General features: G+C 30.9%; 2 protein-coding genes across 3 annotated transcripts in view; one reads left to right on the forward strand and one right to left on the reverse strand.

Annotated features, from left to right (window-relative positions):
* Window positions 1-26,391, forward strand: part of Flo2 (flotillin-2) — a 211,947-nt gene that overhangs the window by 31,082 nt on the left and 154,474 nt on the right. The window lies entirely within an intron of this gene.
* Window positions 1,195-12,612, reverse strand: LOC148233743 (glucose dehydrogenase [FAD, quinone]). 2 transcript variants are annotated; one of them, XM_088188757.1, is made up of 4 exons: window positions 12,538-12,612; window positions 12,351-12,447; window positions 3,015-3,438; window positions 1,195-2,950 (listed from the first exon to the last, which is right to left on the reverse strand). In XM_088188757.1, the coding sequence occupies exons 3-4, from the start codon at window positions 3,262-3,264 to the stop codon at window positions 1,326-1,328; spliced, it is 1,875 nt and encodes a 624-aa protein (XP_088044883.1). In that variant the 5' UTR covers window positions 3,265-3,438; window positions 12,351-12,447; window positions 12,538-12,612; the 3' UTR covers window positions 1,195-1,325. The 2 variants fall into 2 exon arrangements, with proteins under 2 accessions (XP_088044883.1, XP_088044882.1); XM_088188756.1 differs by having other exon boundaries at window positions 12,529-12,587.

Raw genomic sequence — 26,391 nt, forward strand, 5'->3', positions numbered from 1 at the left:
GATATTGGCCTTTTTATTATAACTGTGATCACGTAATAAAATGATGACTACTCTCCTCGCTTTCTCGATATCAATTTGCGAACGGCCTTAACTGGACATTGTCGCTCGGTCTGCATAATGAACACAGTTTGACCTATTTATCGAAAAGGAAAATTTGGTAACCTGTTCTCCGAAATTACACGTCTCGGTTAGTGTATCCTTGTGATAGTGATGAATAGTATACGAGCGAAAAATCTTAATTTCATTTCGGTCTTAGCTGCATGTGCGATTTTCCTCAGCTTTATTATGTTTATATAGTTGAGTTGAAAATATAAGGGAAGAATAGATGAGAGTTTTTATTTTGATGTATAATAATGCCCTTACAATACCTGTTGACATTGATGAGTCGAAGATTCATAGAATAACAAGTCATTGACGTCATCATAAAAATGTAATTACTTATAATTTAACCAAAAAAATCTTAGGTCTATGACTCTGATATTAAATGTACTTTTCGCTGTTTGGATCATAATTGAGAGGGTAGAATTGACCTTGCGAATATAATTTGGCATTAACACCATTAAATTAATTGGTTTGTTTTTATTTTTCCGCCGTAATGACATTTTATATCACACTATGTAAACGATTAAAAATTCCAAGAATAACCGATTAAAAAATGATTGCAATTATAAGTAATAACCGAAAATGATTGCGATCGTCATTGAGAGCTTTAATAAGCATGATTGTGATTGAGTCATTTTTGCCAAAGTGGCTTAGTATGCATATAGGTATTTTAAAGTTTCGAAACAGCAATGATTAGTTAGCAATTTCCTCAAACCCTGTTGTGGAAAAACCGAACATTTTTCAGATGATTCAGTGTATTCTAGGTTAATGTATGTTTCTAAATAATTTTTAGTAATTTAATACAAACGTGCATTATTCTTGGCAAGTATTGCACGAATTTTTTACATTATTTCCTTATAACTATATTATTTTGCTAATTATTACGATTGTTATGCACTTAGTTGTATCTATCATATATTTTTTTAGTCACGTTTTATTTATCATTGTTTAATCAAACTGTATGAATAATATACATATACAATTTTTAAGTGTGCATAAAAGAGAAACAATTTATATTTATGTACTATTATAATATTTACAAATATTTTTTTTTATTTTCAGGTAATAACACGGCGTAAATAAAAAAATCAATCAAAGTTCAGTAAGTAAAGTAAGTTTATTATCATATGAACATTTTGACTAATACACGATGATTTATTTTATTATAATATATTTACAAATCATCTATGACACAATTCGTATAACACTAAAAACTACACTCACTATATAGTCCTTCGTCTTTCATACGATTTTAATTGCAACCAATCTTCTTTGATTAAGTCCGCACCCTTTTCACCGATCATCACCACTGGTGCGTTCGTGTTTCCACTCACGATCGTGGGCATTATACTAGCGTCTATCACTCTTAGTCCCTGTATTCCGTACACCCTCAATCGAGGGTCTACCACGGCTTCAGTATCCCAAGAAGGACCCATTTTAGCGGTTCCCACCGGATGGTAAATGGTCATCGATATAGTTCTCATGTGGCACTCAAAATAAGCGTCTGATAAAAATTGATACATTTTACAATTAGGCATGGGCTTCATGTATAGTCTTGAACCGAATTGCTTAAATGAAGAAGCATCTGCAACTTGCAATGCTATTTTGGCACCTTCTACTAACGTTGCGACGTCGAATGGGTTTTCAAAGTATCTTGGATTGATTACTGGCTTACTGTAAGGATTTGAAGATCTCAGTTTAATGTATCCTCTGGTCTTTGGACGCAGAAGAAGCGGCATTATTGTCCAAGCGTCTTTGTTCGTAATGGGCTTCCAAACGTCATTATACACTTCGTCTGATAATCCTAAAACTTTTCTGACTCTGACTCCAGCGTCGGAGCTGTAAGCCGCGGGCGCCATGTGAAATTGCACATCAGGCCAAAGTCCAGATTTATTGGCGTATTTAGTGTTGATGAACGCCAAACCTTCGACACCTCCCAAAGTAGTCATGGGACCTCTTTCTCTGACGACGTATTGCATCGTAACAGGAAAAGCTTGTAGCCTATCCTGAACGATAGCCACAGGCTTATCTACTAGGAAGGTCAATCCACCCATGGCGACGTGATCTTGAAGGTTTTCGCCAACTGGAGCATTTTTCAATATCGGAATGCCCATTTCCATCAAGTGATTCTTGGGTCCGATTCCAGAAAGCATCATCAATGTGGGTGAGTTCACAGCGCCGGCTGATAGAATGACTTCTCTCTTGGCTAAAACGGTTCTTTTTTGCCCGTTTTTGATGAATTCAACACCGTAAGCTCTACGAGTTAGAGGGTTGATCAGAATTCTGCGTGCGAAAGAGTTTAAACTTATGTGAATGTTTTTACGCTTGCGCACCGGTCTCAAAAACGCCTTCGCCGTGCTGCATCTGGACCCTCTTCTTATGGTCCCTTGAGCTATCATAAAACCGGTCTGATACTCTCCGTTTATGTCTCTGTTTTCATATCCGATCTCAGTTCCAGCTTGCACGAACGCGGCCACTAAAGGTGACCTCCAAGGAGCTTCTTGAACCGTCATATAGCCTCCCTTTCCGTGATATTTAGTACCGGTCAAGTAAGGATTTCTGTTGTCTTCGGACTTTTTAAAGTAGTGCAGCACGCTCTCGTAACCCCAACCGGGGTTCCCGAACGACTCCCATTGGTCATAGTCGTTTCTGTTGCCCCTCACGTAAAGCATGTAGTTGAGCACGCTAGAGCCGCCGAGGACCTTGCCTCTGGGCCAATTACATCTGCCGTTCTTCATACCCAAACACGCCATACCAGTAGGTTCCGTCTTGTACTGGTAATCAATTTTGGACAACTGCAGATACGACGCTAACGAAGGCACGTCAGATATTTCATTTTCGTCTGGCCCTGGAATTATTAATATATTGGTATTTTTAGAGAATGTATTTTATTTTAAATTTATGATACCCACCTGCTTCCAAAAGCAGCACATTCCACGAAGGGATTTCGCTCAATCTGCTTGCAATGACGCTTCCGGCTGATCCGCCGCCCACCACTATAAAGTCGTACTCAGTGACAGGATTAACGTCCAATACCCTTCCTTCCGGATCGTGACTTTCGTAATTGCTATAAGTTAAAGCTCCTAAAAGTAAAGGTACCACCCACAGACTCGTGATTCCTATTGTCTTGAGCGCGGTAGACGCCAACAGTATTACTCCCATTATAATATAATTTTACACTAAACGTTCGATCCTAGACTATCTTTGGTAACAATGTCGGGTGGTTCCGGTCTTCTTTGTCTCGTACTGCACTGACGCTTGTATCTTCGCCTGACCATCCTACGCAGGCCGAAATCCTAGCCCAGCGGCGATGTCCACTCATTCGTTCAGAGCTTTCTGAAATAAATAAAGAAAATGGCATGAAAATATTCTGCGTCAATGGAATACATTAACGTCACACAAGGTCGTAAATATTGTTTTTGATTTATTGCTGTTTTTTCGCTTTGGGTATGTATAATAATGAACTTTCTAACTGTTTTTCGTACGTGACGCGCGTTTTCTTTCGCATCGGTAACATTATTTCAGGACGTTCGCATATTGTGCTTGTTTACATCGGCTTCGATTATGGTGTTGTCATGTTCACGTTATTTTTGACATCGTTCGTTGCTAAATGTCGCATGTGAAACTCATCAGTTTTGATGCATTATTTATCGTATTCAAAAGCGTGTTATTCGTGTTCATTACGTTACAAAAATGTACTACGCGTGTGCTAGACGTGAGAGATGTATCGAGTCGGTGCTTTAACGTGTCGACCTTGATATGTGCTTTTACGTAATTTTGATTAACGATATTGGTGAGAAATTTATGTTTTTTTATTTATTTATGAATTATATATTAATATAACCACAGTTGCTACTTTGTCTGTCTCGTTCGCAATGACGTGTAATTTGTGTACATATGCACGTATCAAAGAGAGTTAAAAAATAATAAAGAAACAAGTCATTATTGTATCGCCAAATAGTACAAACATATTTTTTGTTGTATATATTTAAAAAATATATTTGTATTAAATTATGACTCATCATATAAAATAAGTTTATATAATACTTCTTTTTTAACAAAGAGCCTATCGTTTAAATATGGATTGGTTTATTATTCTGTTTTTCTTTATGTCACGTAGGATAAAATTTAATATATTTTCAAAGACGTTCAAATTTAATTATGCGATAATCACGATATGAAATGCCTTATGTGAAAATCACGATAATTTCAACTGCGTTATTGGTTTTTAATTATTAAGTCTCGTTTTTACAAGCTCGTTCCTTTTTCGAGGCAAAAAAGTCGATCTAGATGTCCAAGCAAATAGCTAATGGGTGCGATTAAACAGGGGATTATTTTAAGAATTGTTTGTGCATTTATTTATGATAAATTTTCGGATGTTTTCTTTATAAAAGAGAGTTATTCATGGGGTGTTCACTGTTCTGACCAATGCTTGCTCACCTAATCTGTCCAACAGTAATGTATAAACAATTATTTTTTATTGGGGGCACCCAGTAGAATGTTTTTTTAATGAAAAAATATTTTACAATATTATTCTACATAATAATATTCATAGACAGATACAATCTTGTTCCATCGATCAGGCAAGTTTTTAATCCCACATCTGTAAAAACTGAGTTAAAATATTCAAAAAGAAAAATTTTCATTTCACCAACATTATTAAATTTTTTACCATCTAAATTATGCTGTAAAGATTTAAATAAATGATAATCTGATGATGTTACACCGGGAGAATATGAAGAGTGAGCAATAGTTTTCCATCCGAGAGCGCAATGCCAATTGCCGGTTGCCGATTTTTTTCTGTGAAATTCATACTGCAAGTGCGTAAAAACACCTTATTCGGAACGAAATCTTCCATTAACTCTTGCGGTGTTTTTTTTTGTTGTTATGTTAGTAACGCACTCTCTAGTAGATGTTAATACAAACACCACCGAAAGAAAGACATGCAATTTGAACGACAAATACGTCACAACTAGGGATTCCAATCCCGGGATCCCGGATCCCGGAATCCCGGGATCCCGAACGATTTTCAATACCCGATGAGTCCCGGGATTATAAAACATAATCCCGAATTTTTCGGATTGATTGATTTATCAATCACAATCGAATTATTATTGACAAAATCGTTATATTTCGTGTAGAAACCTGCACGAGTTGCACGTGTCATCTGTGAATCTTTGAGGCTGTAAGTCTGAACGTGCTTTTTCAGCAGCAGGCTGCTTAGGAACCAAAATCAGATCAAGGCTAAATGATTAAACACTTGATGCTTTGATGTTACTTCGTGAGTTTTATTAAAAATAATGTTTTCCATTAATTGTGTCTATGAATATACATATGTCCATACATTGTCAAAAGTTCATTTTTTATCTTCTCAAATAAATATATAAGACCTTCCTATTTTTATTTTTATTATATTATTGTCTATTTTAAGCCCAAGACTAAAATTATATGTACTTTATACATTGTACGTTATAAAAAACAGATGTAAAATATATTGTATTATTCATTTTAAATTATTTTTATCGATAAAATAACATGAAAATTATCCCGGGATTGGTCCCGGGATCCCGGGATCGACTAATTGCAATACCGAAATCCCGGGATCAATATTTTGGCCCGGGATTGGAATCCCTAGTCACAACTGACCGTTAAAGTTTGTCAGTATAAAAACGTCCTTTCTTTTGGGTAGCCCTAATATATTGCTCATTTAAATTGTCCTCATAGCTTATTATTAATAATTTTAATAACTTTAAATTTATTAAATATGGACTAATGGACTAATGCCAATTGTACAATATCTTAAAAATTATCTTGTTTTTATGGAAAAAAATTAGTATTGATGCATTGTTGAAATAAACTAAAAGTGTCTTTCACAATTAGGTATTGAATTGAATTTCAAGATTTGGAAGATTACATCTCGTTTAATAATTGTGTAAAATGATAAATGTATATTTATTATTTACATATAAAAAATATATTTGTAATTTTAATTTTTCATCTAATGATCAAATAAGGCGTATAAAAAGTTGATTTTTTAATAATTAAAAAAAAGTAATTCTGTGGAAAATTGTTACTCTTTAGAGTAAGATTGTTCACCAATCTAGCAGTGAAAATAGCAGGGCTTTGGAGTCGAAGTCATAAAAAATGGAACGACTCAGACTCATTCTTGATTTCATAAATATTATTTTTAAATGTATCGCACACAAATAAAAAATATATTTTCAATATAAAAAATAATTATAAATTTTGAAAAAATCTTAGAAGCCCGAGTTGATTGTTTTAGTGATTTAAAAAAATCGTTGTCATTATTTTTATTGCTATCAATTTTATACGCTGGCAAAAGAGGTTGATTTTAATAATATTGCTGAAGTCTGAGTCAGATCATAAGAAAAACGTGTTTTTGATTTAATTAAAAAGCCTAATTTTATATTAAAATAAGGTTGAATTACTGCTTTCGTTCCTATTGCGTGAGAATAAAATCACAAAAAAAATAATTTATAAAAATATTCTTAATACGTAGTTTCTATTAAATAAATTGTCAATGTGAATAAAATATTTAAATGAATTATAGCTACTCATTCCCTCTTTCTACTATAAAAATGTTTAAAACTTCGCGTCAAATTAATTTTTGACGTTTTCCCTAAATACACAGAATATAAGCAAAACATATTAACTTTACTCGCTACGCGGTGAAAAAAAACTATTTGCTTTAAAAAAACTAGCAGTTTAATAAGAAGTTGGTTATCTCTGTTCTTTACACAAGCAAAATTTTCATGCACATCACTTTCTTTTCTGACAGATCAGTAAATTTATTTTTTAGACAATCTGCAATGTTTCTTTTTGTAAAATATTTTCTTTATAACTATTTGTTATTTTGCAGATGTAATAATTTTATAGCAAATATATATAAAGCATTAATAACCAATTTTTACCCTAGAGTGAAATTAGCTAATTTACACTTAATGCTAACGATATCATTACTCAGATACGCCAAAAGTTCCACGAGACCAAATTCATCTACCATTCTATCGCAAAGAATTATTTCTCGCATATTTTTGGTATTAGATATTGTTGAAGCACCTGACATCTGAGCAAGTGTCATATAATGATCAAATATGTCAATCAGTCTGTCTGTGCACTTGCGTGTGTATACATCACAAACGTCTGTCTCGTTTATATCAAAACTACTCGATCTATTTTCAGTATGATGTAGAAAAATCTGAAGTAGATTATTTTGGTAGAAATCCAGCCAGAACTACTCGAACTTATTGTATTATATACATAAGTATGTATATGTTTACGCTGACGTATTTCAATCGTGCGTAGAAAGACTTAATTAAGAAAATACACTTTCAAGGGCGATTGGTTTCGAGCTTTAACGGTCACGCTGAAAAGCATCCAAACAATGGAGATTTTTTTAATACAATGTAACCATGACCGCCGATATAAATATTTTGCGTTAACGATATTCACGTGGCGTACGTGAGTGATCGCTCGCGCCTTTTCTTCCTCGGAGCACGTGGCCACTAATAGTACGTATGTACTACGGTGAAAGCTTTTCGGTTCAACGTCTGTATATGTGTGCTACATTCGACGATCGTGTTGTTATTATTACCTCATCGTTGATGCATTTCACCGACACGAAATTTCTCCGGACAGCGAATTGCGTAATACAATTTACGGATTGGGTGCGACCATACCGAGAGTCGCGAATAATGAAGGCCGTGGGCGATTTGTTCCATATATGGCACGTAGCATATTTTATATGCTTACGGTTATGCACCATATTATCGATTTCTACCCATACTACTCTGGTTGTTCTAAGAATGTATCACTAGCCGCACACAGTAACGTCTTTCATACATTCTAGTAATTAATTCATTTTCGTCTCATACAATGCATTTTAAAATTATACTTGGTTATATTTATTTTTTCGATATTTATTTTTAAATAGTGTGTGCTACTATAATTACTTTAAATATTTGCCAATTTGAAAAAATTTATTTATAAATGAATAAAATCTTATACATTTAAAAAATAAATGTTTTACCACACCCCAAAAATTGACCAGAATTAATGCATTATTTATTATGTACCTATAAATCAGATTACTAAATCTTAGAAAAAAAATATAAAAACAGCTCTTACAAAAATACATTATATTAATAAAAATACTAAATCCCAGAGTAATTTTATATATTGTTTTTGATAAAAATATAATTTAAATTTATAATCTAGAACCAAATACTATAGTATACCAAATAGTATTTTATCAAAATTGTTAACGATGTATTAAATATAAAATTTATTAATTTAACTGTAATTTATTCTACGATATTGTTTGTATTTATTATATAATATTATAAGTTTGATAAGTTACGGCCATAATTTACAAAATACAACAATAATATTTTCGAGCATTTTGCTAGTGATTTAAATATTAACATATTTTTATTTTAAATGTTACTATTTTTACATATATAAAATTGTTAATTTAATTTAAGCTACTTAGTTCAAATGCTTTCACACTATAATAGATACTTGAAATATTTTCATAATAATGAATATTAAATAAAACGGTACATTTGGAGAGAGAATTAATCTAACTGGTTTTTACAATAACCGTCGTTACAGGTTGTAGGCGAAAGTTGATTTTTCATCATCGCTTTTCTTCGTTCTTTTACCGAGACAAAATATTTGACCTTTATTCAAACTCGAATAATAGACAAGTCCAATGTCCAACTGTCTAGTCGGTAAAATGTGTATTAACATACTGTGTGGTCGTTTAATATTTATGTAAATCGCGACTTTCCATTGGATTTTCTTTTGCGAGAGATAATAAAATTTAAACGAGCAATTAGGTACCCTAGTAGGCGAATACATAAATATGTTCTTGTAATTATTTAATTAAACCATAGACAAAGTAATATCTTGTTGAGTTTTAGTGTATATATTATTAATATTTATATTTTATTTTAATAATGATATTATGATTAATTTCAAATATATTATATCATAGGTTGTTTATTATTATAATGATTTAAGCATTGCTAATATCAATTTTATGGGAAGAACATAAACATATTTGCAGTATTCAGTAACTATATGTTTTGGATATGTGAAAATGGTATGAGAAAAGTAGCAATATTGTAAGTGATGACAGTCATTGTATATTGATATTAACTCACAGTGGCGTAAGTAGAATATGTGCCGCCTGGGGCGATCCTTAAAACTGCCCTCCCCCTCCATACATTTTTGCAGGGTAATAAAATCAGCATTTCTTAAAATAATTAATTGGTTATTGTTAAGCTCGTGCTATTCGTAGACGATCCCATCGCGAATATGCCGCCCCCAAGTAAGTGCCGCCCGGGGCGGTCCGCCCCCTTATAGCTACGCCACTGCTCTAATATAATAATTTAAATATGCATGTTTAATAAACTTTAGGTTTTCTTGTTTACCGTTCGTCGATGTCTATTTAGATGCGCGACGAATTAAGCTCGCGGATGTTCGCGTTTTTGTACATATTGTTGTTGTTATTAATTAATACCTCTCTAGTGTTTCCGTTTCAATTAAAATAATTAAATAAATCGTTAATGTGTATTAAGCACGGAAAATGGTACGAATGTGCTCAAATTATGATGTATTTAAAAGCATGGCGAAATGAGCTAGATACTGTTTGTACCATTTTATGATAATATTAAATATAGATTTCAACACACAACCTTATTTCGAATATAAATTTATTTTAATTTGCCCTTGTCCGATTTTCATAAATTCCGATCGGTTGGATGGCGCTACAAACAATGATGTTTATATGCGTTTTGCTCGAATCTTATTATATTTAACCTCAAACCCTAGATTTGAAAAATACATAAGTTTCACTATATATTCTGAAATCTGAACTTAACTCTAAATTACAGTAAAACCTATAAATACATTTTTTTCTGTATTATTAAATATTAACAGTCGCGAAAAAATGTATTCAATCATAAAACATTGTTAATGTCACTTTAAAAAAAACTAAACATTAATTAAAGATTAGACAGGTGTACTAAAAATAGATCTGTTTTTTAACAATAGGATGCTTAATATTTTCAAAAGAAATAATGTTTACTCAAATGCAATTTTTGCAGGGATCAGAATAAGTAAAAATCGTTAGGCGTCAAATCTTAATATTCACTAAATGAAGTATTTTTAAAATTAATGCCTTATTCCAATTGTCTGATTACTCATTTATACTAAACGATACTTATTATTTCGTTCGATTTTAGATGTTTGTAATACATTTTATTTAAATGTCTCCAATGTTCATATTTTCTAGTGATTTGATTAAACCACACAAAAACGACACACTATTCATGACGACACATATATTTTATGCTCCTATAAAAGTTAAAATCATATAGATAGATCTATCTATTGGTCTTAACAAATGTTTTTTATGCTACGTTTTTTCGCAATGAAAGAAAATAAACTCAAATTAAAATGGATTTACAAATCGCTAGATTGCCAAAATACGGCAAAATCATTCAGATTAGTGAATTTTTTTATGCAACATTGTTATACACGGCCCACTTCTCATCACTTGTGACAAGGCGATCTAGATTTGGTTCCCAATTATGTTTGACACCGGACGATTCGCAGCTTACCAATAAAATTTGTGGCAAAAATCACGTGGCACCTAAATCATGAACTTTGAAACTATTTATGTAAGTGTATTTGATTGATACATTTAAAAATTTTGAAGTCTACTTAGTCACTAGGATCTGGTCCGCCATACATTCCATATATTTTTAGTCGCGGTAGTTGCATTACTTCCTTTTTAATTTTTTTAATATGACATGCAATATTAAATATACATTTATGGTTAGGGATAGCGACAAGAAGCTGACGAGCAAAACATAATATACATAATTTATATACCACAAATCGACAATTGTTTACCCATTAACTTAATAGATTTAGATAAGGAACTGAACACTTTAATAAATTGTACTTACACAGAGTGTACGTGAATATATGCTAATCGTTTTTATGCCAATGATGAAATAATATACGATAACCAATTACGCTTTACTCTCATTCCGGTGTGCGTGGTTGCGTCAAACTTTCACCCAATTCGCAACGATATACCATCATGTCAGTCGATATTGAGTAACGATAGCGATTGCGCAACCTCTTTCTTATGCCTCATCGATGACTAGATATTTTTCCGGTGCGTATGTGACGATTTGCGTGCTAACGCACATCTAGTGTGCAGTTCACGTTGCGCAATCTGGCCTTTTGTATTGTATATGGGTTTGTGAGCTCTGCGCTCACTTTCCCGGTCACTGTGTTAAAACGGAGGCTGCTTTCTTCGGCGAATTTCCGGCTAGCGGACCGACGAGTTGCGCAACCAAGATGCAACTTCCTCTCTGCGCGAGTCGCAGAACAGGTCTAGCATAGCTAGATCGCAAAATTTTGCTAAATCAAAACAAATAAGAATCTAATGTACTTTTAGTTTCCTCAAAGTTTTCAACCTAACCTAATTATTCACTAAAAGTTATGCTTAAAAACATGTAAATTAATTCCCTATCTTTGAACTACTACCACGACGACGATAGGCGGCACGCACAAGCACTTATTCACCACAATGAGATAGATCGCATATACCTAACGACTTGTAGATAAATAGATTAGAAGTAAAAAAGTTATTACACAATAGTTTTAATTATTAAAAAATTACGAAAATTATTTCGTATGAGCAGTTTGAGAATTTGCATTTGAACGATCTTTATGTAAAAAAAAACTAGCATAAGTAAGTTCGTATGTTCTGAGTAAAGCATCGATTATATTAACTTAATATTGGAGACTAGGTAAAAGCCATGATCATGATTTTATTTTAATTTATAATTCAAGCTAAGAAATATTTTTTTAATTTTTCCGTGAGACTATTTTTAAAGTAAATATTTTTGCCAATAGAACACAAGGCTATTCTATCTTATTTTTCATGTTCTAAACACGTAATTTCGAAATATGTTAAAGCATCGTGAAAATATGTAAAATGGCGTGCTTTCACTTTAACACCCGAAAAGTTGATTTACGATGTTTTTGTGACCAACATTATATTTATTGGCGGATCGTTGGTTATATAATTATCGTTCACGGAAGTTAATGGCAAGGACAAATCACGATCGCTCATCTATTACATAATCGCTATTAATTATCTCAAATGAATATATTATGGTAATATGACTCGTTTGATTTACCTTAGTTATCGCTCTTATGATAATATCCATTTCTTTTATGTTTTTTTGTTGTAAATTTAAACAAACACTGAATTTGTCACTCTAGCACAGTTCACATCTGAAATCACACACTAGGTTAAGATTTTTGGTGATAAAAAAAAATGGGGATCGCCGTACTATTTTTTTGTATAATATGTACCAAACGCACGGTTTACTTTCACTCTGAATGTCGCTTTCAAACTGAACTCCCAGCTCGGTGAGCACCTGTATTTAACATTTCTGCACCTATACACAGGTGGGGTGAGAGCTTTGTGTACAAACTTTCAAATGTGCCTATTTTTTATACCAAATGTTTGTTTATACACCGCGCGGCTAAACCTTTCAAAGATGGAGATGTACTAGATGTCACTGTAAATCATCTTGGATCATATTGGTCGCAAAGTACTTAACATTTATTATTAATGTTGTTGAAAGTTATGTTAATCATTATTTTTTTAATTTGTTGATAGTTTGTTAAATTAATATGGTTTCTGATACAGATGCTAAAAGTATGCGATATTCTGTCATCTCTATGATTGTTATGTTATGCTTATAAAATTAATTGTTTGCATATATAATATGTTATAATATTGTTTATAGCAGTACTATAAATATATTTTATGTACAAGATTTAATATATAAAATGTAATTTATTATATCAAATTTGTGGTGGCCATCCAGATAAGGGGTGACTTATCGATTAATGAGTCACGGCCAACATTAACATCTAAAAAATTAAATGTAACACTAGTCGTACACGGCAATGATTCTCATAGTTGCATTATAAAACTGGCTGTATAATTTTATTACGAACTTAAAATGACTTGTAGTCCGAATCATTAAAATGATATCAATGTTTTCATCAGAGGCATTAACTTAATAGTTAGAGCAAAGTCGATTTTATAGAAGAAAATTATAAGATAAATACATAAATGCCTTATTTTCACTTATTGCTTGCAAGTATGTATGTACAAAATGTAACTAGTATTTAATCGTGACAGTATATGTTTATCAATAATTACAGGACTGTGATCTTAATGATCAATTTTTATTATTAATATGTATGATTAATAAACAGGTTGATGTATGCTAAATAAAATATTTACGGATATATACATTATTACATACCTATGTATTTTTATAGCTGACCAAATAAATTTATTTATTTTAAAAAAGTAGTGCTAAAAATAATTTATAAGGGTTCATTTATTTTTTGTTACCAAACACATGTCCTGTTTATGAAATACAAGTTGAAAAGCCATAAATGTTAATTATTAGTGGTAATTTTTTTTTTTAGTTTTTTAATAGACATGGCTCAAGATGATTGCTGGGTTTCGCAAAATTATCCGTGTGAACAAATGCACAATGCAATTTTCTGTATGCATTTCGAAATTAAATCGCGACTATTGTTCGTGAAGTTGTGTATTTTTTTATCCCAAATCGCCGGTATTGCATTACTTATGCTACTACTAACAGTAACACACACCTTTCATCCTTCGAATCCACTTGCTATTATTAAGACGAAACCGTAATGCGAACATTTAGAGTTTAATCGATTCTTTAAACGTTAACTTTCTAAACGAATGCTCATTACTTTCGTCGCGATGCACAGACAAAGGCCGAATAAAGGTCTTTTTGTGGTGAAAAAAATCAAATAATTTTTAATGCCGGTGAAAGCGACCTTTATACGTTTGCAAATGTCGCAGAGAACATTTTGAACTATCCCTCTATGTACATACATACTGAAGCACGTGCTTTTGATATCGTTTCTGATTCGCCTGTTATGATGACTCGACTGTGCAATAATGAAAGTGCTATACTCTTTGTTGCGTAAGCTTGTGCATGAAATACGCTTTTTTATTTTTAATAAATAAAAAAAGTTTTACTCAGGTGTGCTGTCATTGACAACAATTTACAATGCCTTTCAAACGAGGAAGTTTTATCGTCAAGCGATAATTAACCGTCGTCTGCGGTATGATTAAATCACTTAATGTCGGAATTTCTCTAAAAAATACTTATTTTCTAATAAAACTGTTAAAATTATACTTTTAGGCTTTAAAGAAGCATCATCTATCTCTTATATCTAACTATTATACACGCATAAAAACTACTGAAATTATTGATGTCGGTTAAAGTTGCTTGATACAAATATAATTAATTAATCATTCTCTAGTTTGTGATAATTCAATCCTGAACTATTATTTTTTTAAATTTTAATCATATTTTTGTACGAGATATGATCTATATCATACTAAAATGCGGGCGATCATAAATAGCTTCGCGGTCGACTGGTCGTTCGCGATTGACACACTAGCGACTCATGTGTTATTTTAAATAAATCACATGGAAAACAGATTAATCAAATATTTAAAACCAGCAAGTAAATAACATTTCTAACCTAAATTATTATTAAAAGCTGATTTTTGTCACAATGTAGAATTCTTAAGCACCCTGTATATGTTCGCTAGCAAAATCCAATGTGTCAATATTTTTCAAAATAGCGACAAGTTTAAAAACTTAAACACTTGTAACTCAGTAGGTTTAAATTTTAACGAAAATATCTCTATTTATGAAACGTTTAGAAGCCTAAACTTCATCTAAATAAAATATAAAAAAAATAGTTTTTTGCTTCAAAACAAGCGATGTCTCAGATCAATCGGACCCCCATACGAGCTATTTTGAGACTTGCAGAAAAGTTAACGCTCTTCATTGCTTGGTTTTGAATATTTAGAACTCAATTTTTAGTATCGTATAGAACTATTGAGCACCCCCTATACATTCTGTATGAAAAAATAATATAATTTTTTTTACATAATGGCGGCCAATGTAAAAATTAAAAGTGTCATAACTTCGCGAAATCAAATCCTACTGAAAAATGTCGTATGCAAAAGGTGTTCAGAAGCATTTAAAATTTTTTTTTTATTTTTGTCTTAAAAACAAGTTTTATGGTAAATTGACTGGGCCCCCATCATAAAAATCATAAAAACTGATTCGCTACCACAGTTAATATACACAAATGCTTTATCATATATTTAAAAAATGTGTTTATATTGCTCGTAAACATGTAGATAAAATTAGCAGATATTTGCATTAACATATCTCACGTTTATGATTTATATGAGTACAGTATTTATATGTAGATAATTTAATGAATCCGCTTAATGCTATAATAATATAATATATTTATGTGTATTGTTTATAATTTTCACATTATTACTATATTAAATTCCTCTATGTTTTTGTAAAAGATTTCTAATGAGCGAATTAATTAATTATTATCATTTATGTCAATAATAAGTATTATTGCATATAATGAATTTGATTGCAGAACATATAATTGTATATTTATGTTTGATTTTAAAGCATGTATAATGCATTAGTTCTATGTTTTTTTTAAAGATAGAGACTTGTATGTTTCATTGTCAATATCGCGTAATGATTTTTTAAGTATCGTCATTACTGCAGTGTAGTGTACGATAATATCGATCTTTCCTCAACTACCAAAAAAACGAAAAAAATAATAATGAGTGGCGTTGTTAGTTTTATGGAAGGTCGTTCCACCTTATGCTGTGAGTTGTGATGAAATCGCTACTTTCGTTATGTTAACCAAAGTAGATTAAGTCCAAATTAACGTGTAAAAAGTAATAGTACGAACAACACATTCGTTATAGTGACACTGTATCATGAATATGTAAATTTATTACAAATTCATGCTCGAGAACTTACATTTATATAATTCAGTTTTACACTTTTATGTAAATGCTTATGAATTATTTATTGTAAAATAATTAAAATCTATAAACTACATAAATCTAAAATAATTATTATCATTTATAAATAATACATATATGTATTTTAAATGATACGATATAAATCTTTCCTATTTATAAAACAAACAATGTAGAATATAGTATGTAGACGATTAAAGTGTAAAATTTTGTAATATTAGTTCTTGAGATATTTCGTATATTAATTTTACTGTGCTTTTTAATTTGGGCCAGAAAGTAAATTAAATTGCATTTGTTAAAAGTCTAGTAAAAACCTCATCATTTTTATATTGACTCGATCTTGATGCGTCATTTAATTTATTAGAATCTGTACCCAATTATATTTTGTAGATATCTTATTCAGGAACATATCAATAAATTTACATAGTATTTTTTTTTTTATAATCTTTAAATAGTGTTATATGTTTATCAAATTCAATAAAACCATGACTGCGTATTTATGTTATTCCTTTCATATAAAATATCTCAAAGATTAGCTGTTTAAGGAATCCGAAAAAGTCTTTTTTATATCTTAAAAAAACATCGATCATAATGCGTATTGATAGAGCTTGTATTCAGAGTTAAGGTATTGGTCTTGATTTAACGGGTATTTTTTACTAGAAGCGTTAGGATACAATTCATTGCATTCTTGGTGTAGCGTCTCCTCAACGAACCACTTTTTAATGTTGCTAAAGGGTGCTGTCGGCAACCCGCAAATGCTCGGCGACTTTCAGTTGCAAGTTTAAAGTGCCATAGAGAGTCGTGATCGTGTCCCTTATTCTTACCGTTGCGGTCAGGACGTCAGCGCTCGAGAACGCTCCGCTTGCCAAACACAAATATGTTTCGGCTATTGAGACCGAAGGGATGTGACTTTGAATGCTGATTATTAATTATTAGATATTTTTACAATTTACCCAAATGAGTTGTAAATATTGTCGTAGACTGAGTGCTAGTGGGGAAGTGATGTCCTTGGGATGATCCGCAGGTTTCTCGTGTTTCGTCTGGTTGTCTGCCGTTTCAAATCGCGTGTTCTTCTGCTCTCGATGTGTGTGCTTGTCTCTGATTCTCTCGTCTTGAATTGCAAGATCATCTGTTGATGCGACAAAATGTTAGATTTTTTATATTCTTGATTAGAGACGTCTATGATGAATTACAGAAATGCAGAAATTGCTTGGCTAATTGTATCGCTTGTATATTCGACAAGCGAAATATATTTGTACCTTTAATAGGTAAAATTTTCAATATGAATACATTTTAAAGATCGATAATGCAAAGGGGTATATCACAATGGTGGTTATTACGATATTAGACACATTGTCTTTTGTGACATTTATGTACAAAATGGTAGTCTTTCGAGTCATACGTTACGCAATTGTGTTATTAAATAATATTCTCTTGTTAGTTAGACCTTTTTGTACAAACGAGTTGTTATTTTCTTTTCTTACGTTCGAAAGTGTCGTTTAAATGACCTTGGCGTTAACTGCACAACTGGCGGACCCTCACATATTTATACATTCCAAAGGTCAATAATGCAAAGGGATATATTACAATGGTGGTTATTACGCTGTGGATGCACTGTCTATTGTACCATTTTGTACAAAAGGGTAGTTTTTATAGTCATAACAAGCGCTTAACGAGCGTTAAAGTGTATTTTAAATGACCTTGGCGTGAACTGCGCAATTGGTGGACCCTCACATATTTTCGGCGATAGCTATTAAAAACTTTAAAATATATGTGGGATAGTGCTCATCTATTTTAGGTGTTCGCTATAACTTTTTTTTATTTATTTTTTAAATGTTTAATTTTATAATTACTGTGAGTGCAACGGCTATTACGATATATTGTAAAAACTTCATGATGGTCAGATTTGTAGTAAAAAATAATAAATTATAATAAATTTCCAAAGTACAGTTTCAAAATGATTTATAATTTGTAACGTATCGGAAAATTTCGTTTTTCCGATACGTTATATCTACTCAATATGCTAACCGACTACAATACAGGTATTAGATTCATGATAAAGGTTGAAAATAAAAATATACATTTTCTAAATTTCGTACATAATTTCTCTGGCGAAAAACACGCGTCATACAAGTCACGCATAGATGACATTTTAGCCATTCATAACAGCTTGCAAATTACATATAATCAATCACGAGTTCTATTTTTGTCAAAACTCATTAATTTATGGTTTTATTATGTTTCTTTATAAAGCTCAACTGACTATTGCTTAGATTAAAAAAATTAAATAATTGCAATTGAAATATGTACCTCTGTTCTTGGTCGGAAAATGGTCGAAAATGTCACGAATGATTTTACTATAGTAATACGTTTGCTACAGCAGCCGTTAAAGACCAGTATTTGTATCAATTTATCAATGAAGTTACTTTGCTAGGCGATATATTTATAAAAAACTTAATGAATTTGTAACCTTGATAAACATGTATTTTGCATCCTAGAATGATCGAATCTGAATATTTAACGTTTTTAATGACGTTGTTTGTTTTTGATGAATTTGTTTTCATGTCTCGTAATCATATAGATAATCTATTATATATTTTGAGACATTAATGTTTTTCCAGAATACCAACATAAAAAGCACAAATAAAATTTGTACAAGTGTGTGTGTGAGATATGTCTAATTAAAATATAAAAATCTTACGTCTCAGGTTTTAATTGATATAAAAAATAAAGCCGTCTTGTAGTTTAAAAGTTTATTATGCCAAATAGTTGTTATGCATATTAAAAATATATTTAGAGAAACTTGTTGAAATCTCAGTGTGCTATTTTCAAGTTTTATTCTATAGTCTTGAATTAATTCATTGATATGACTCAACATATTAATCGAGGTATTGACAACCATTATATATTACCGAAGACCAGTGCTCCTGGTTTCACAGAAGAGTAATATTAAGAAGCTTTATTTTAACCACCAACAACATGTCTGATATAATAAACATAAAAACGACTTTTTCTACTAATTATGTATACTTTTATGGAGAGTTTTCAATTCGCATATTAATATCATGCATAAATTACACTAACGATTGAATTTGCAAATAATAAAAAAAATTTGCAATTAATTAGCAAACCAAAACACATACTACATTATCATATATATTGTTTATTTTCAATTTTAACAAAATATAAATACAAAATCATGATTAAATAGTATCTTAGTAAGATGATTGGCATTCATATTTCCTTTAATTTTTGGTGAGTAACTAATCGAGCTTCCTAATATTAGTTAATTTTAAATATTTGAATATCGAATAGTTAACGATGAATTGTTCGAATATAATCATGTAATTTTTAGATGTAAATTTTCTTAAAAAGAACTAGAAAAATTTGCGAAACCAACCAAGTTCAAAAAAACGTCACTCAAGTGGTATTAGTAAATCTTGAAGTTTTAATTCATTGTAGGTTTTGTAAGACTGATCGATTCATTTTTATTTTTTTTTCACAAGGCAAATGTTTAAGTTCTTTTTTTCTCAATATATTCTCACATAATTTAATATTGTGTAATATATTTGAGTTTCTCTCTGATGTTCTAAGAAAGGCAAAACTCTGCTGTCATCTTCAAGTTTCAGTCACTCACTTTCAGTGGAAAGCTTAAAGTACTAATAAAACTTGTAAATATCGACACAAAAATATATCACAGCATCACAAATAATAGAAAAAACGTAGGCATCGACATAATAGATATTAAAAGATAATGAATTAACAGCTAATTTCAAAAGTTTCTGAATGCTTTAGAAACTAGCTATGGATACGAAGTCGTGGTAAAATATTTGAATGATTTGAGAAATTAAATAAAGTGTTCATGGACACAAGAAAACCTGAACTTGATTTTGAAAATGAGAACTGGTTGGCTGATTTAGCATTTTTAGTGGATACTGCTTATTTAAATGACCTGAACATGCGCCTCCAAGGTGAAAATCAACTAATAAATATAAATACAAACAGTGACGGCATTCGAAATTAAACTGATGTTTATCAATTTCAGTTAACCTTTACCGGACAAAAACTTTTTTCTTATTGAATCGACTGCGGTCCAATTTATTTAATTACAAAAATAATGCTTATTATTATTTATAAATTTCCACTACTTGAAAAAAATCATCCAAGAATTCAATGACATAAGAAAGAATGTTCGCTCTGTAATTCACACAACACCAATGATTCTCAACATATTTTTGATCGCGCGCTTGTTGTTTTTTTTATTAATTTAAAAATATGTAGGTAAAAGTAAAAACAAAAATTTCTTTACCAGCACTAGTAAAAAAAACAGGCTCAGTATTTTTATTAAAAATTATTATAAATTGAGTTACATTTTAGTCATAAATAAATATTATTTTTTTGTTGGACGATGCGGCCCAAGATATCTAAAAGATTGGACATACATGCTTAAATGTATAATGCATATAATCTTATATATTTTTGCATAGATTTTTTCATTCGTTTAGATGGTTTATGGTAAATACTGAGAATTTAACAATATTTTATGAACCTTTTTAAAAGGTCATGCGCAGAAACTAACCGACCGGATTTTTGAATTAATTATTTTATTCACAACCGTTTGATATTCAGGAATGCTGAATTTTTATAGAAGGTTAGATACTTAAGTTTATTCTCACAATTATTACCGTCGATTATTGGTTTTATTGCGCGAAATAACATACATAATCAGTTTATTAGTATCCACAATGCCTGCGTTTCGTGTCCGTTTAAGTACATAATATATTTACTTCCGACATAATTACTTATATTATTTTTTTCAACCGAATTCAAATGAATCCGTTACGTGTCAAGGTCACGGCGCGTACATTGCGCAATCTTGAATATCGCATGCGATTTCTTTGTGTCGGTTACTTCCACTTTGTTATGCGAATGCGGAACTCGGCCGGTTACGCTCGGACGATCACCGGTCAGAAATCGAAAGTTTTTACTCTGCGAGAGGAAGAGTGGTAAAAGCAAAAAACATTCGCGGCACACAGACGCCTATCTTTTCGCCATATTACTCAATAGAACGTAATGCAGAAAACGTAACGCACAAAAAGCTCGCGAGACACGCGATTCGGTCCAAATAACTGAATAATGACTCGATTCCGATTTGCATCGGACGTTTTGTTTATGGGGCGCTTAATTAAAAGTAGGACTTGGTTGATTAATCATTTATGAAAAAAATGTTTAAACAAATGCCTTCGATTAATAGATTAAAATGGGGTGAAAATATTTACTTAATTTTAAACCGAGATTCTGATGTACCTCATAGTAGTTGTTTTGTAGCTCAGTGTAGTTCGATGTTAACGAATCGTTACAAGCCTTCTAAAATTCTTAAAAAATATTATTATGTACTCATTTTGACTGTTTACCTCTGAGGGTCAGTTATCTTATATATAATTGTTCTAGGACATCGCTTCCGGACGCGCTCGCTTTGTTACTACGTTCGATTTGTTACTCCGTAAATCGTATCGCTCTATATGAACGGTTTATAATAATAATACACGTAAACAAAGGAAATATATTTAATTATAATTAATAAAAACAAAAATTGAGTTTAATCGATTAATTTCCGTGCCCCCGGTATTGTATTCTTTTGTTTTTGATCGGAGACCAATGAAAAATCAGCATTTAAATATAAAACAAGATGGCCGGCGGCAACGTGTCAGTTGTTTATAAAAATAGTTTTCATTATTTTTTCATGTTCTGAAAAATAATTAAAATTAATATTGTATAAACAATAATTAATAACATTACGAAACATTATATTCTTATATATAATTGACGCAAGATGTTAGTCGTAAGGATATGACTTTCTCGACTGCACTTCTCAAATTTTGTTGAATAAAAAAATGTTTGTAATCCAGTAAAGTATTGCAGTTATCTTTATTAGATTAATATTGATCACCAGACTAGCAGTGAAAATAGCAGGGCTGTGAAGATCGATTCACTTATTTTTAACGTTGTCGCACACAAATAAAAAATATATTTTCAATATGAAAAATAATTATAAATTTTGAAAAAAATCTTAGAATCCCGAGTTGATTGTTTTTAGTCATTTAAAAAAATCGTTGTCATTATTTTTATTGCTATCAATTTTATACGCTGGCAAAAAAGGTTGATTTTAATGAAATTGCTGAAGTCTGAGTCGGTGCATAAGAAAAACACGGAGTCAGGGTCGTCGGTATATTTTGAAAATACTGTAAATGTTTTTATTTAATTGGAGATATTAATTTTATATTAAAATAAGGTTGGAATACTGTTCTCGTTGCTATTGCGTGAGAATTAAATCTCAAAAAAATGTCATTTATAAAAATATTCTTTATAGTTTATATTAAATTGTAGCTACTCATTCCCTCTTTCTACTACAGGCGGCCCTCGACTTTCGCACATAATTGGTTTCTGAAAATGTGTGCGAATGTTGAATGTACGAAAGTCGAGGAAAGTAAAAAAAATTGAAATTGTGTGTATTTTAAAATATTTATTTATCAAGTAAATATGAGATGTTTAAGAGGCGTTTAAGTGGGGTTTGCGGGTGTTTCCTTTGAAAAGTTATCAAGAGTTAACTGTTTTCCACTATTCATTTTCTTTTCTTCATATAGTATTTTATAACATGCTATGTTTTTATTGATCGCCCCACGCACTTGAGATATGCGTTCTCCATTGGGATCACAATCTTCCATAATATTTAAAAATTTGTCAAGGTGCGTGAAGGCTTCATTCATATTTTTCAATGTTAAAGAGTTTTCCAAAATAAACCTGTCTCATCTACATTAAATATTTGGCTAGAGGAATATTCTACATCTTTAATAGTTTTGGATAATTAGGAAATAAATTATTTTGCAGCATCTTTATCCGCATCAGCCGATTCTCCAGTATATTTAATATTATGAAAAGAATACCTCATTTTAAAATTGTAAAACCAACCGTTACTTGCTTGAAAAACTGTGTTAAAATATTTTTTAATCTATCCTTCCAATCTTTGTGCAAACTAAGAGCTTTTGCTTGAATAATTGAAATACTCAGAGGGACATCTTTTTGATGTTGGTCATCGATCTACGATGACAAAGATTTTCCATTTCATCCGTGTTTTTTTGGAAACATATCATTAAAGATTGTGGAAATATATCTTTATTTTCCACAATTTTGAACGTATTCTTTAATTATATTTTTATTTTGCAAAATTGAACATATCGTAGACTTGTTTGTATCATACTATATTTTGTACGGGAAAATATTTAAGAATCTTCACAATTTTTCTAATGCCGTTTATCGCTTGTAATTCGTAGAAATTAAATTTTATATAATATAAAATGCTTTATATATTTTTTTAATTTCTCGCGATAAAATGTGCCTTTAGTGATAAAGTGTTGTAAGCAAATAATATACAAGTAGGTAAAAGTCATAAGAAAATGGTATACAATTGCATACATAATTTAAATTCATAAAGCCCAATATCGTGTCAAAAAAATTCATTCCAAGAGTGTCTAAATAACATATCTACTTTGCGGAGTTTTAATTATACATTGTGAAAATTGATTAAGTAGCACATTTTTTTGGGTGTTTTTTCATTATCAAACAGATAAATTAATAATTGTATTTTATTTATATACATAACATGCCAAAGGAAATAGTATTTTTTTAAATTTTTAAATTAAAAGTAATAGAGTATATATAATAGTTAGTTAAAACATCAGTTTAAATAAACTTTATTAGGACATATCGAGTGATTTATGCTATTATTTTGTCTCATTCTTTTGCGCATTATTGCTTCGTAGAATTTTAACTTCCATATATTTTATAACTTTTTATTACCAAATTGAAAAAATACAAAATAGAATTTTTAAAATATGTATGGAGACTATGCTAGCGGCATAAATCAAGAGTTTGTAAATATAGGGGACTTTTTGTTTTGCAATTTTCATTAGCATTATAACTTTAATATATCTTATGTAAATTTTAAAATAACTAAAAGAACAACTTTTTTGTTAGCTTATGATTTCTTGTAGCTAACCGACAATATATTTTTTTATTAAAAAATTAATTTGTATTTTGTTTAATTATATGTATATTTTAATGTGTATATCTTTTAAATTTTTTGTTATTTACAGCCGCTTCCGCTTATAGAACCTTTGATTTCCCCAGATGATTTTTCATTAAATTTTTTCCGCTCAGATAAGCTTACTGTATGAATTTTTAACAGGCATTATAGAAATAGCAATGTCTTTGAAAATAATTAATGTATTTAGTCAATGTCAGTGTAATAAGAAGATAGTGTTGGTTGTAATAAACATCAGAAGAGACATTCCGGAACTTAAGATTGGAATTCCTCCAGAAGGGTTGGATTGTCAACAGCACTTTTCAGTAGTTGAAAGAAATTATTAGCAACATACAACTATCTGCGAGAACTCAGCGAATCGTATCCTAACGCTAAAATATGTAAGAACGATTAAAACCAAATATCATTTTATAATGGAAGAACCTTTTCCACTAAAAGGTAGTATTTGGTTATTCAGGGATTTAAAATTATAGATCTAGATTCAATAATGATACGAATTAAGGTGTCATAGAGGACGCGAATAACTGACGGATCGTCAAAGTGAAAGGCGTTCCTCATAACAAAGTCGAGCATCTTAGAATATTTATCGCAGACGTCGTTTACGTGTAGAGAAAACCTCCACTTGCTCTCAAAAATGATTTCGAGATCTTTTGTGAAAGTTTCTCTATCCAAAATGTTCCCTACGAAATCGTAAGAATAATCTGATAATGCGAACGTGATCGAGAAAATGACACAGAATAACAGTCGACGGAAGCCTATCTTCATATAGAATCTAAATCACTCTAAAGAGGAGTCCACAATGGATCGAATGAAGTTGAACGATTTTAAATCATCTGCATACAGAAGAAAACTTGAATTTATTACTGGCGTATTTGTCATTAATAAATAACGCGAAGAGCAGAGGGCCCAGAACCCACGAAGGTGTGAAATACTCTATCTGCACTGCGATTAGTCTATAGTTCTTTATGCACAATTTGCCACTCTTTTTATGGATATGGGTGACTTTTGTGTATTTCCTGTTCTTTGGAAAATATGACGTCTTAAGAATCAGATCAAAAATTCGTTTTAGAGAAATAGCAAGATTGATTTCGCAACCTTTCAAAATTAAATCGGGAACAAATTCAGGCTCAGAACAAAATCGTGTACTGACAATCGAATAATTAGTTTACTGATTAATATATATTTAGAATTAAAAATTTATTAACTCATTGGCATCCTTAACTCTTAGAGGTCGAACAACGTTATTGGTTTTTTCTTTGCGGTCTGACGACAAGGGTATACGACAAACCAAAACTTAACCTTTAATTGCAATTTCGTAATAATAATCGATCCAAATCTTGTAATTTTATTCAGTATTTTACTCACGCGAATCTTTAACAATATACGTTTATAAAAAAAGCTTATTATTTATTCACCATTCTACCCGAAAATGGTAAACAAACTATATGTTTGCGTGGAAACCTATATCTTAGTTTTAAACATTAATGCAAACATTCTGCAGTTTGACAGTTTAGGGCACGGGATCACAGATGTGTACTCTTTTATTTTATTGCCATTTTCCATAGCAATATTTTATCTTTTATGTGGAACTTGCTTTATCGTCTTTCCCAATATGTAAGTGTGAGCAAATATATGTATTTTAATATGTAAATTAAATTGAATAATTGACCATCGTGAGAATAAATAATATATAATATTTGTTGTAGTTCAGAAGAAAAATAATATAGTAAGAACCAGAAAAATGTATTTAAATAATAAAAATGCAGCTCTATCTTGCTCTTTTATATTACCAGATAATACAGAAGTTAAATTGTAAAGAACTATTGTATACATAATAAAAAAATTATAGTGAAACTTTTCGCCATTGTAACTCTCAGTCTGAATACAAATGATATTTTTACGAAGTTCATTGATCAGTGGTATTTTAATACACGATAGATTGAAGGTTAATAAAAGGATTAACCTTCAGGTAACATTTCGCATATCCATCTTTATTGCGTAAGTGTGGTAGCTTTTTATGCGATGTTTCTGTGTACATTGTTCATTTTACAACGTTGCAAAAAATACTTTTTTTCAATTCGCTTTTTGGTCACGTCGATTGAAAATGATCATTCGCTGAGTGCTTTATTGAGTTAACTATAAAAACAAATTAATTTATATGCTTCGTCATTGTATGTAGTTACGTGCTATATAC

Source organism: Plectrocnemia conspersa, unplaced genomic scaffold, assembly GCF_051122295.1.
Source record: "Plectrocnemia conspersa isolate PC_06_02 unplaced genomic scaffold, ASM5112229v1 ptg000007l, whole genome shotgun sequence".
NCBI lineage: Eukaryota > Metazoa > Arthropoda > Insecta > Trichoptera > Polycentropodidae > Plectrocnemia > Plectrocnemia conspersa.